The sequence below is a fragment of the Stylophora pistillata genome, chromosome 5 (assembly GCF_964205215.1).
Source record: "Stylophora pistillata chromosome 5, jaStyPist1.2, whole genome shotgun sequence".
Classification (NCBI taxonomy): domain Eukaryota; kingdom Metazoa; phylum Cnidaria; class Anthozoa; order Scleractinia; family Pocilloporidae; genus Stylophora; species Stylophora pistillata.
The window spans coordinates 1,028,958-1,041,173 of NC_142523.1; the positions used below are offsets into that span (position 1 = coordinate 1,028,958).

Here is a 12,216-nt window from a genome sequence, read left to right on the forward strand (position 1 = left end):
CCATCTTTTCGGTGAGAGACTGGTGCCAAGACCTTCCGATCCAAGATGGCGGCATTTCGTACTGTTCCAGAGAGACTATTAAGACCAGTGGCGCGCAGCATATCGTCAAGAAATGCCGAGATTATTTCTGTTAAACCTAATTTTGGTAAACCAAGGATGTACCGTGCTGCTTTGTGCAAGGAACTTGGAAAACCTCTTGTCGTGGAGCAAGTCCCTGCAGCGGAGAAACTCAAATCCTCTCAGGTAACTTCATGTTTCGCCTTATTCTAGAGTCGCAGAATGTAGATGTTGTGTTTTGTTTTCGAATTCCTCTGCATGATACCCAGAAAAACCAAAGCCACTTCATTAAACGTGACATCAGGCTTAGAAAAAGCATTCTCATTCATCATATGCGCACCATTTCTGTTCTAGATCTCTACTCACCCTCCCCGTCTCAGGGTAGGAAGGGAGAGGGGTGGGGCCAAAAACTTTTTTCTTAAGGGTGTACATGTGTTAGTGACTTTTACCTACTGAGCCATTTTTGAAAGAAACCTCTTTTTGCTGAGGGAGAGATGGAAGGATAATCAGCTTTTTCCTGGAGTTAGCTTGCAGAGCAGCAGCCATGCTTTTGCCTTTTTCCTGCAAGTTGAGGCAAGCATAATTTGAGTGTGAGGAGAGTATGAAGGCATGTTTTTCTGCAATATTGCATACATTGCAGCTCACCTACAAGGATCATTTCTTTGCTTGAGAAATGAAGGGTGGCAAGAAAGGAGAATCTTCTAATCATTTACAGCCTAACATCAGTATGCATATTCTCCATACTGTTTTCTATGCATTTCTTCAGGTGCTGACAAGGAGAATTTGTTTAACAATCAATGTATTCAAGGCTTGACACTAACTTTTCAACTTACTAGGCAAGTGGCTTGTGACAACTTAGATGTTACAACAATTTCAGTTTGTTTATACTATCCAAACTGGCTAGTGGAAATTGAAAACCACCCACCAAAGCTGAATTTCTTCTAGTCTGTGGCTAGTTGGCTACTCTTAGTGTCAAGCCCTGGTATTTTTTACTTGGTGATCATTTCCTTTATTCTCCAGACCTTGATGGGGTGATAGTGTAGGAAGAAACTAGATACCAATCACTCTTAGGGGTTAAATATTTATAGATATCTGTAGTTAAAGGGATAACCATTCTCCCGTCCCCCTCTCCGCAATAAAAGAAAACAATTTATACCGGTAAGTAGTGGAATGATAGTGGTGTTCATAAAGATATCGTCAATTCCTTTAAAAAGTAATCTACTATATATTTCATTTGAGGTGAGAGTTGCAGTCCATAATTGTGGTATCAACTTTGCTGACATACTTATGTGTCTGGGAAAATATCAAGATAAACCAAATCTACCATTTATTCCAGGCATGTACCTTAATTGTAAACTATAAAATAACTGAGATACTTCAAGAACCCTGATTGGTTAAAAAACCCTCGTTAGACCCATAGTGCAGTTTCTAAAAACAAAAGACCACACTTTCTATTGGTTGAGAAACTCGGAAAGTTTCTAAATCAAAATCTTCTGGCTTGTGATTTATAAACTTTAACTTTTCATAGAAGGATAGAAAGTGCAGTTTATTGCTTAATCTACATGTATCATGACAAATCTTTGTTTTCTTTTCTTATATTCTCTTCCCTTAAGTATCTCATTCAAAGTGTTGTGTACTTAACAAATTTCCTGAACAAAATTATGTAGGATACTTGCTTATAATTTGTCATTTGAGAACTTTCTTCTTCGCTAACTGGGCTTTTTAGTGATATTGAAATTCTTAATTTTGTTTCTTTCTTCAGCCATTATTGTAATACTGGTTTCCACCCCATTCCAATATTAGTACCCTCCCTATGACTGTCACAATATTGGTACTTATCCCATAACAATACTGGCACTAATGATTGTAAAATTGCTTGTTATAGTCCAAGGGATCAGAAGGGTATAGCACTCATCAGACCAGAGCTGTAGAAATGAAAAATCCCTTGCTAGTTTCTTGATTGTGATTGATGTGTATCTTGTTTTTTCAGGTGCTGAGATAGCTGGAGAAGTGATTGAAACCGGAGAAGGAGTAGAACAGTTATCAAAGGTGACTATGTATTCATGAAGTCTGGACTTACCCCAAATTACCCATCATCACAGGGCTCTTCCAAGTTTCAATTCCTTGAAACAATTAAAATATTGCTATTTATTCCCCCTCCTCCCAATGCAGGTGCATCACAGGTTGCCCTCCCTCCTCCCCATGCAATTGCTGTTAACCCCCCTCCCCCCATGCAGGTACATCACAGGCTACCCTCCCCCAGTCACAGGTTACCTTCCCTCTCCACCATGCAATTGGTTAGTTCACCTTAAAAGTTTTCTGGTAACCATTTGCATTGTGAGGAATACACTGGAGAGTAAAGCATCTTGCTCCAGAACACAACAGAACAACCAGGCCAATTAAGACTTAAACAGGTAACCTGGGGTAGGGCTCAACACTAATGGTACCCAACTAGCCACAGACTGGTTGAAATTCAATTTTGGAAGGTGGTTTTTGATTCCAACTAGCCAGTTTGGCTAGTTTAAACAAATTGAAATCGTCATAGCATCTAAGTTGTCACTAGCCACTTGGCTAGTAAGCTGAAAAGTTAGTGTCGAGCCCTGCCGGAGTCTAGTACCCTTTCCATCAAGCCATCATATCTTACTAAGGTCTACAGGTGGGACCTATGCTCTGGTTTGAAGTGTGCTAACTAACTGTCAACCATTCACTCTCAAGATCTCATTAGTAATTCTCCTTACAGTCTGGTATCCAATTCTTATTATTGGTTCAGAGAATTTGGTATTGGATCAACTAGTAATCCCTTAATTGATATAATTTTTTCTTAATTCTCATCACTTGTCTGGTTGATCTTTTATTGTTAATGTAAGGAGAAGTTATGTCTTGGTCACTCAGGGGAGTTAAAGGGTTAAGCCATGTCTCTATTCTTGGGCAAGACACTTTACTGTCATAGACAAGATACTGTCATGGTTCCCCTCTGCTAGTCCTAGGAGTGTAAATGGTAAGCCACAAACTGTCTGGAAAGCCTGATGCTTTGCTATAACTTGGATGGAGTCATACCCCTTCCATCAAGAGAGGGAAAACTCTCAAGGTGCTTCGTGCAACAAAAACTTGAATAAACATGCATCAGTGCCTTGTGGGTCAGTCCTGGCTCAAGAGCAGACTGACGCACTTATTGTTATGTAGATTCTCATTCAGGGAGAAACTAGCAGTGCTCTGATCCTCTCCACCCTTGCTTTGCTAGTAAGCAGAGGAGGTGACAGTCATTTGGGAATACTCTGACTTCACAGTTAGGAGGTTCTATCACTCAATTGGAAAAAATATGAATCAGTTATCAGCTGACTTAAATAATTTTGATCTTCAGGGTGACCGAGTGTTTGGTCTGATACCAATTGGTGGTTTTGCCGAGGAGTGCATTGCCGAACAGAGTGTGAGTTTAATTTATAGGTCTTCCCAATGAATACATTTGAACAACTATGTGTTTCTAATGGTGCTTAAATCTGATTCCATGCCTTTATGCTGATTCCAGGGTTTGTGGAAAATTCCTTCAAGTGTTGGGTATAATGCTGCAGCAGCACTTGCAGTATCATATGGTACAGCATATGTTGGACTCACTACCAAGTCAAACACACAACCTGGGTAAATAACATATCTGCAATGTGAAGACTTGTTTTGATGAATTTAATTATTTTATGACCATCCCCAAACATGGATTAAAGTTTGATTTGTACGCCTTCCTTCTGGTTACCATACATTTCCTTTTAATCTCTTACAAAGGAATTGTGTTTGATCAAATGAATGTAACACCTTCAAGCTGATAAGTATGTCTACTCTCACTGTCTGTTTGCCTTATAGAAATATTTTTGTTTTTAGTTGGAGTTACTCATGAATCACTTCTAAGAGTTACATAATTTTTATTATATTTTAAAAAGGGGTTTATAATTAGACTTGATATTGTTCTGTCCAACTGATATAATGATCAGTAGGTCATGTTCAGAAGACAAGTTAAAATTTTAGAAAAAAAAAAATAGGCACAGCAATTTATCATGGTGATGCATCAACAAGGGGATATTTCAATTCTCTGCTTTGACACCACATTCTCAGCAATGAGTGATTATGACAAATATACACCAGAGACAGAAAGGAGCATGTGATCAGGTGTTCTTTTTCTTTGGGGGAGTTTTGACTATTGCATTGATGCACTTGCTCTCCTTTGATAACTGTTCTACAGATGCTTTACTCTTCAATGTAATTAATTTCCATGCGTCTGATGGCAGATTAGGCAATTAATGTTGAGACTCAAATGGTCAAATCAAAGCCTGCTTTGTTTTATTTGTAGTCAAACAGTGTTGGTAACAGCTGCTGCAGGAGCATTGGGATTGGCAACAGTTGACTTAGCAGCAAATGCACTGGGAGCAAAGGTTTGTCCTTGAGCGAGAATCTCACTTGGAGGGGCCTCTACATATGAGCCTGATAAACCCCCCCCCCCCCCTGACTCAGGTTGAAATATCTCCATTGGTCTCTTTCTTCTCTGTAAAGATTTCAACGTGTTAAATTAAGAGGGCAGTGCGAAAGCTGCCTTTCAACATCTTGGCTTGTATATAGCCATCTTTTTCTCATTGGATCCTCTAAGAGTTAACCTGGAGAGGCATCCTATTTGTTTCATGCTCTTAGAATTGTGATCAGCTTGTCCAGTTATGAGGGATTATAATTTTTCTGAAGATTGTGTATCATCTGATCCTCACGGGAGTCTGGCTCTGCTTTTAAGGTCATTGGGGCTGCAAGTAAAGACAAGCTTGATGTTGTTACAACAATGGGAGCCTCATCCACAATTGATTACAACAAAGACAGTCTAAAAGAAAAGGTAATCTTTCTTGTTAACTCTTTAACTCCCTCAGAGACCAGAACAGAATTTCTCTATACAATATCAATACAATATTAACCAGACAAGTGATGAGAAGAGAGAAAAAATTAATATGCATGAGGGGATTATTAGTTGATCCAACACCAAATTCTCAGAACTGAAACCTTATAAGAAATGTGTGGCAGACAGCAAGAAGAATTTCTTGACACTCTCTTCATCTCTGATTAGTTGTATTATGTGGCAGGTTAAAGAACTAACTGGTGGCAAAGGAGCAAATGTGATCATGGAAGCTGTTGGAGGAAAAGTATTTACAGAGTGTCTGAAATGGTAAATATTAAAAATTATTTTTTAATAATAAATTTCTTTATATGTAAGATTAGTACTACAGAAGTATGAACATTTTGTAGCTTGAATCTTGGGATTTTGGGTTATCATTAGCAGAAATAATGTTTTGGACATCTCATGCATGACATACACTTAGATGTTGGTGGAAATAATGGGTGTTGTGCCATGGTGAGGGAGAGTTGGACTTGTGCTAACTGCTTTATGGCGAGATTACCACCTTCACTGCTGGAAAATAATTATACCTGTCCATCAAAGCCCAAAATGTCTTAATTGAGTTTCAAATGATGGAAGCTAACATGCCAGAGTGAATAACTTCCAACATTATTTTTCCTTTCAAGCATTGCATGGGGAGGTGTTATTCTTCCTGTTGGGTTCGCTTCAGGAGAAATTCCTCAGGTGTGGACCTTCTTAAAAATATTAAATTTAATTTCTTTTATAACATTGCTCAATCAAGTAGATGTTGCATTGTATGAAAATGTTTGTTCTATGACTAGTTGCAAATTAGTTCCTCTGTTGTTATATTTCAGATCCCAGCAAATATTCTCTTGGTGAAAAACTGTTCGGCAGGTAATTTTAGAACAACTGTTTATTTTTTTTCAAACATCTCAGCAGGTTGGAGTGTTAAATCCTCAAATCTAAGTGGCTAATTGCATTCTTGTAACCTGTCCTGACAGACCTCCCTCTTCATAACACATTATATGCAATATGATTGAGCTTGAAAAGGTTGAGTTTCACTCTTATCTTTATTCTGCTAAAGATGACAGCTCTTAGAGTCAAAAGATGTCAAGACTAAAAGCTGTTACTTACAATCTGTCTTTTTTTCTCACAGCTGGATTGTTTTGGGTAAGTACAATGCACCAGTTGGTGTCTGTTTTTTTACAGCTTGATTTTTCCTTTTTTTGGGGTTATAAATCATTACTAGCACCACATTGCAACAGTATTATGCCTTTCGATTTCCAGGGAGCACACATGAAACACAACCCTGCATTACTGAGAAATTCTGTCAATAAATCACTGGAGTTTCTAGAACAGGGTAAGCTCAAAGGACCACATGTCTCTGGAGAGTTTGAACTAGACCAGGTAAATAACATAAAATAGAATATTAAGCTATTTCTATTTTCTATTACAAATTCTTCAACCCTTTTAAACATAACATCAGTATTGATATTCTCCATACTCTTGTCTATAAATTTGATTTGTTACTGACAAGGAGAATTTGTTTAACAATCCAAGCTTCTTAGGTTGGCAGTCCTGTCCTTTATTCTTATGATTTGAATATATCAACAAAGTTGAAATGGTAAATTGGCCACCGTTACGATTATAAAAGCTGACGTTTTGAGTGTTAGCCCTTCATGATCTTAATGAATGATTCAACAGTATTACTGTTAGGAGAAGCAAGATGCTGGTCTCTCCAGGGGTTAAAGCAGCTTGCTTAAACATTAATTCTACAGGTCATAGTAACAAAGCAGCAATGAGGGAATCTCACATCTTGACTACTAAACAGTGCATTCTCTTGCTACCAGGATTACTCAAATGCTGTTTTATTCTTTGTTTCAGGCAAATGAAGCTTTTAAGTTTGTGATGCAAAGGAAATCAACAGGAAAAGTGTTAATAAAAACAAGATAAATAGTTCAAGTAAGAAGAATTAGAATAGTCCCTTCTACAGTTGTGGGCTTGGTGGCCAAGACTTTGAAGAGGAGTGAGGCTAAGTGTGACCCTGTTGTGTTAGAGACCTGTATCTAGTTAGCATGATAACAAAGTAATTTGCATTTGAAAAGCAGCAAGATCTCCCTTAGCCTCACTCCAGTTCAAAGGCTTGGCCACCGAGCTCAACTGTAAAAAGGACTATTGAGATGACTTGTTTGCTCTAGAGCTGAAGTAACTTTAAACACTTTTAAGTTATCAGCAAACATCCAAAGATTCACTAGCGAACAAACTCTTCCCAAATCTGTTGACTTCTTGATTTCTTACTTAAAAAAAAAAATTAATCTTTGTAAGTTTCTTGAAAAGTTAACTTGAGATACCTTGTGTTTCTACACAGAGATAAAATACATAGGTACATGTATACAGTCAAACCTTGATTATCTGAACCTGTTGGGACTTAGGTAATCAGTCCGGATAATCAAGAGTCCGGATAATCAAAAATATGAACATTAATGAGACACGTATGATGCAGGATCCTCGCAGTAGGATCATATTCATCATATTAATGAGACAATAATGTAAACAAAAGAAATAAAGACGACACACTTTAAATTCTAAAAGTCTGCTTCAATGACTCTCCGAGTGCTCAATCTTTTGAAAGCGGAGGAGGTAATGCGCTGTTTTAAATGCACTTTTCCTGAATTTAGGCATAATCTCTGAATTTTTTTACCTCATAAAGTTTGGAAGATCAAAGCTCATTAATAATCATGAAAAAAACGGGACAGAGAAAAACTCCGGATAATCGAAAAGTCCGGATAATCAAAAAGTCCGGATAATCAAGGTCCGAATAATCGAGGTTTGACTGTAGTAATATTTGAAATAATCAAGATGACATGTAAATCAATCCTTTGAAAACATAATTTGAACCAAAAACAATTTGTTTAATCGATGCAAACTGTTTTTCTGTGTTTAGTTTTTCAAACATTTGGCTCTGCAGTCATGACCAATATCAGAGAAACTTAAACTGCAAAATACACTTAATCATTTTTGTTAGTATTTAACATGGCAAATAAATAAGGTATTTAGAGTTAATGGTTGGAGCTTTGATTAAGCATCTGGAGAATTGTACCCAAATTTTTTCCCATGATCATTTCCAGCCCAAAATGTTTTTTTTTCCCGACCCTTAAACATAATTGTTCCCTCTCTTCCCATTTCGATTATTCCTTTTGTAATAAACTTCATGCATTTTCCTCTTATAAATTAAGTATTGCACACCAAAGAAATCTTGTAAGTGAACCCTTTACCCTTAATTAAGAGCCCCTGGCTTCTAATTTCTCCTTATAGTTGCACCCTTTAATCAAATGTACACTTGATGAGAATATAGAAAATGATCACTGCTTTGTAGCAGGGCTCCCACGCACACTTTGCGCGCATGGGGCAGAGCCCCATACCCATGGAATACGGTCAACCTCTTTTCATTTGATTGTCACATGACTGACTGAGCATAGGTACATACGTACGTCCCTTCAGATTGCACGGGTAGGGTAGGGGAGACTATCAAAACGAAGGGAGGGGTGTCTCAGGTAAGTCTTAGCAAATGCACATCTCTTATGTTATCATTAATATTATGAACTTGGGAGCTCTGCTTTTAGGCTTGGCTAAATCTATATATTATATAGAACAGTGTGGAGAATATGAACGTTAACATTAGGATGGAAGGGGATAAAATAATGTTTAGTTTAATAACATCAATTACCACTCCAATATACTTGAAAACATAATAACTTTAATATTCTGCAAATTATTTCCACTACTTTCTAAATAAACTCAGTTTAAAACATGGATACTACAGCATCATTTGCTTATTGTATTTACTGCAGATATTGAAACAAAACAAAAAATACTACTTTTAAGCAAAACTACTCAAATGGGTTGCAAACCAAAGCAACAAACATGTCCAGTTTGTACAATTATCAAAATCCTTAGTTACAAGTTCATGATGATGCCATGTGTAGGTACAAGTTCACTAACACCTTGCCTCTGTTGTCATTTTGTTTTATATTACCATAACGTGAAGCAATTTTATGTCTGGCACACATCTGTGTGTTGTTCCTTTTTTTAATGACAATGCCAAACAAACACAGCTCCCAGTATTAAATTCCCATCATAAGGCTTGCTCCTTTACCAGTCAGTCCTTTCAGTGCAGGCTTTCCAGAGGGAGGCAAAGAAAAAGTAAGCCCTGCCTTTTTCAACATTGTTCCTTTAAAGACTGGATAACTGGGCTTTGTAACATCAGTTAAAGCATCCTCAAAAATTTGTCATAATTACATTGTATCCCTTTTCCTATTGATACTGTGGCTGATAATCAAATTCTGATCCTGGCTGTATTGGTTGTGGTGTAGGGTTGAATGGTTTGGGAGGTAGCTGTGCAGGGTCTGGAGGCTGCGGCATGACTAAAATACAAGGAAGAAAGGTTACATATACAATACTTATAACTGACCCAATTAATAGATTTAGCCAGGCCTAAAAGCAGAGCTCCAGTTAATTTATTTTCCAGCCCCCTTCACTTTCTCCAAACTCCTCAGCACTGGCTGTCAAAGGCATATTCAGTACTATTCAAAGGAATTTAGGGACTAGTCTAGTGGGGGTGGGGGGAGTGACAGGGACTAGCCTAGTGGGGGTGGGGGGAGTGACAGGGAATAGTCTAGTGGGGGTGGGGGGAGTGACAGGGACTAGACTAGTGGGGGTGGGGGGAGTGACAGGGACTAGTCTAGTGGGGGGTGGGAGGAGTGACAGGGACTAGTCTAGTGGGGGTGGGGGGAGTGACAGGGACTAGTCTAGTGGGGGTGGGGGAGTGACAGGGAATAGTCTAGTGGGGGTGGGGGGAGTGACAGGGACTAGACTAGTGGGGGTGGGGGGAGTGACAGGGACTAGTCCAGTGGGAGTTTGGGGGAGTGACAGGTCTGGAGTTGAGGGACCATTTCCTAATAACTTGCAAAGCGATTAACATGCATGCTAGTCAGCCCTAAATTCAAGAAACTGAAGACTTCCCAAATAAAGTACCCTCATTTACAACTGATCTATAATTAACAGTTTGCTGTAAATTGATCCCAGCAGGGAAACTCTGTTCTTGAGCCAAGAAAATTTTGACAACAGACCTGGTTTGAATTGTTCTGCAGTCATTCTTGTGATACCAATTCCTATCCCTTCAATTAATGCTAACAGTACAGCTCCTAATGCTGCTGACCTCAGGGCTGCTGATGGTCCACCTAAATATCACACACAACAACTCTCTTACATTTTTTGTCACCATTTTTGATCATCAGTGGTAGTTATGAAATGTACATCAAACAGTGTAGGTCAGAGGTCTCTGCTGTTAGTGTAAATCAGCACCTATCATTAAATAAGTGCACGCTTCCCCCATTTCACAGACAAGTGATCAAGATTACCAAACTACAACTGTATATAGGTCACATTTGCTTCATAAGTCTAGGTGGGAGGAATCACTATTTGTATCAAGCCAATTATACATTATCATAATTAAACTTTTTAATACAGAAATTACATTTCTAGTATTCTGATTGGTTCACTCAACTCCAGTTATCAGCTCATAATCTGAGTTGCCTTACATGGAAATGCATTGCCCCAAGTGTTGTGGAGCTGAAAATCTCACTTTATGACGCTCTAAGTATCCAAATGTTAAGGATTTAATGAAATTCACAAAGCAACTTTTCCATCTGTGCTTGTTGGATATGAGATTAGTTATAGCCAACTTGGTGCATGCTACTGGTAATTACCATCTCATATCCATTGCCTACATGTGGAATAGTTGTTAATTGTAACATTTACTTGTAGTTTTTTTTTATGCTCATATGTTTAATCACAAAAATATCCAGCTCCAAACTGAGAAAATGTACTTCCATATTCTAGGCTCATTGAGATCTTGAGGGGAATGTGGTTAATATAACTCACCTCTTGCAGCTAATACAGCTCCTGTAATGGCACCACTACCTATTGAGTTCCATGGATCCTCTTTACCACGTATTCCCATTAGACAACAGTCAAATGTAGAAAATAAACCTCCCCATACAGCAAAATTACCTGAAATGAAAAATTGTTTAATACCCATATAAAACTGAGTTAACAATAATGCATGTAACAACTGAAGCACAAACCTCCTAGTACAGGAGCTCTTGTTTTGACAGCACCTATACTGCCATAAAGTCTTTGCCCCTACAAGAAATACCAGAGTTATTTAATCTATAATGAGCATCAAAACATATTTGTTAAAGGAGCCGTATGCCTGAGTTGACCTAATATTTCCCTGTTGGGTAGGACTGACAATTTGGTGTTACACCCAGGTACCATCCCATAGTTACATTTCTTCAGCAATCTCCGTGAAAATATATCTTATTTGTCAACAGAAGAATTTTCTCTATTACTTATTAAAGCTTTACAAAGTTATATGAACAAAATAAAGTATGCAAGACTATAGTGAAATTTTCTAAAATTATGTTTCTTCTTCGTTGAAGGGAAAGATTTCCGTATAACCCTATACCAATCAAAACCAAAGCCGTAGTCCCAAAGGAAATCTGTTGTTTTGCCTCTGCTTTCCTTTATCCAAGAATTGAATGCATAATGAAGTACGGGGTTATACGGAAATCTTGCCTTATTTTCGTCTAACATAGCCACAAAACAATCAAGTATAACGCCGGCATGACATAAGGTTGAATTATCTGTGATATGCGTCAGAGTTTATAGATATGAGGGGAAAATAATATTTTGTAATGCTGCAATCAAGTTTGAAAATTCATCAGCTGATCTTACGTGCACATTAGAAGTACAGACCATGATGTCGATTCCATTAGAACTGAAAGAAGCTCATTGTGTATCACTAGTTCAGTCATATACAGTGCAGATTACGACTTTGTTCGGAGTAATATATCCTAAAGATCAACGTACAAAAATGCAACGAAACAAAACTTACAGCCGGCGAATTTCTCCATCCTTTTACAAACGAGAAGATTCCTCCACCGATGGCACCCATCATAAACGCTCCACCACAGTCATCGACGATACGGTAAGGACTATAAGGAATTCAGGGAAATAATTCAGTTATTTTACCTCTAAAAAATTACCTTTGTGAAGAAATTCTAGAAATCAGAGGGGCAGGGAACTATAAACTTACCAAGGCTCTCTCGCGTATTCCTCCATCTTGAATTGTGCACGTTTTTATCCAGTTGTGACGCAATAATTGCAACAATATTATATCGTAGTATACTATTGGTTAATATTTATGACCAATGACA

The 12,216-nt window shown here is 38.0% G+C and overlaps 2 protein-coding genes across 3 annotated transcripts; one reads left to right on the forward strand and one right to left on the reverse strand.

The window, feature by feature from the left end:
- The first annotated feature begins 9 nt into the window (after positions 1 to 9).
- On the forward strand, positions 10 to 7,999 carry LOC111330770 (protein Cryzl2). 2 transcript variants are annotated; one of them, XM_022935709.2, is made up of 13 exons: positions 10 to 243; positions 1,297 to 1,393; positions 2,048 to 2,106; positions 3,419 to 3,484; positions 3,584 to 3,693; positions 4,394 to 4,475; positions 4,823 to 4,918; positions 5,163 to 5,245; positions 5,602 to 5,659; positions 5,791 to 5,830; positions 6,093 to 6,106; positions 6,224 to 6,343; positions 6,821 to 7,999. In XM_022935709.2, exons 1-13 carry the CDS (start codon positions 46 to 48, stop codon positions 6,887 to 6,889), a joined length of 1,092 nt encoding a protein of 363 aa, XP_022791444.2. In that variant the 5' UTR covers positions 10 to 45; the 3' UTR covers positions 6,890 to 7,999. The 2 variants fall into 2 exon arrangements, with proteins under 2 accessions (XP_022791444.2, XP_088618325.1); XM_088762199.1 differs by having other exon boundaries at positions 105 to 243; positions 824 to 1,393.
- Positions 8,000 to 8,673: 674 nt separating this feature from the next.
- LOC111330771 (mitochondrial import inner membrane translocase subunit Tim17-B) lies at positions 8,674 to 12,191 on the reverse strand. Its single transcript, XM_022935710.2, has 6 exons — positions 12,096 to 12,191; positions 11,895 to 11,994; positions 11,083 to 11,140; positions 10,880 to 11,008; positions 10,066 to 10,176; positions 8,674 to 9,360 (listed from the first exon to the last, which is right to left on the reverse strand). Exons 1-6 carry the CDS (start codon positions 12,119 to 12,121, stop codon positions 9,251 to 9,253), a joined length of 534 nt encoding a protein of 177 aa, XP_022791445.2. The 5' UTR covers positions 12,122 to 12,191; the 3' UTR covers positions 8,674 to 9,250.
- Positions 12,192 to 12,216: the final 25 nt, after the last annotated feature.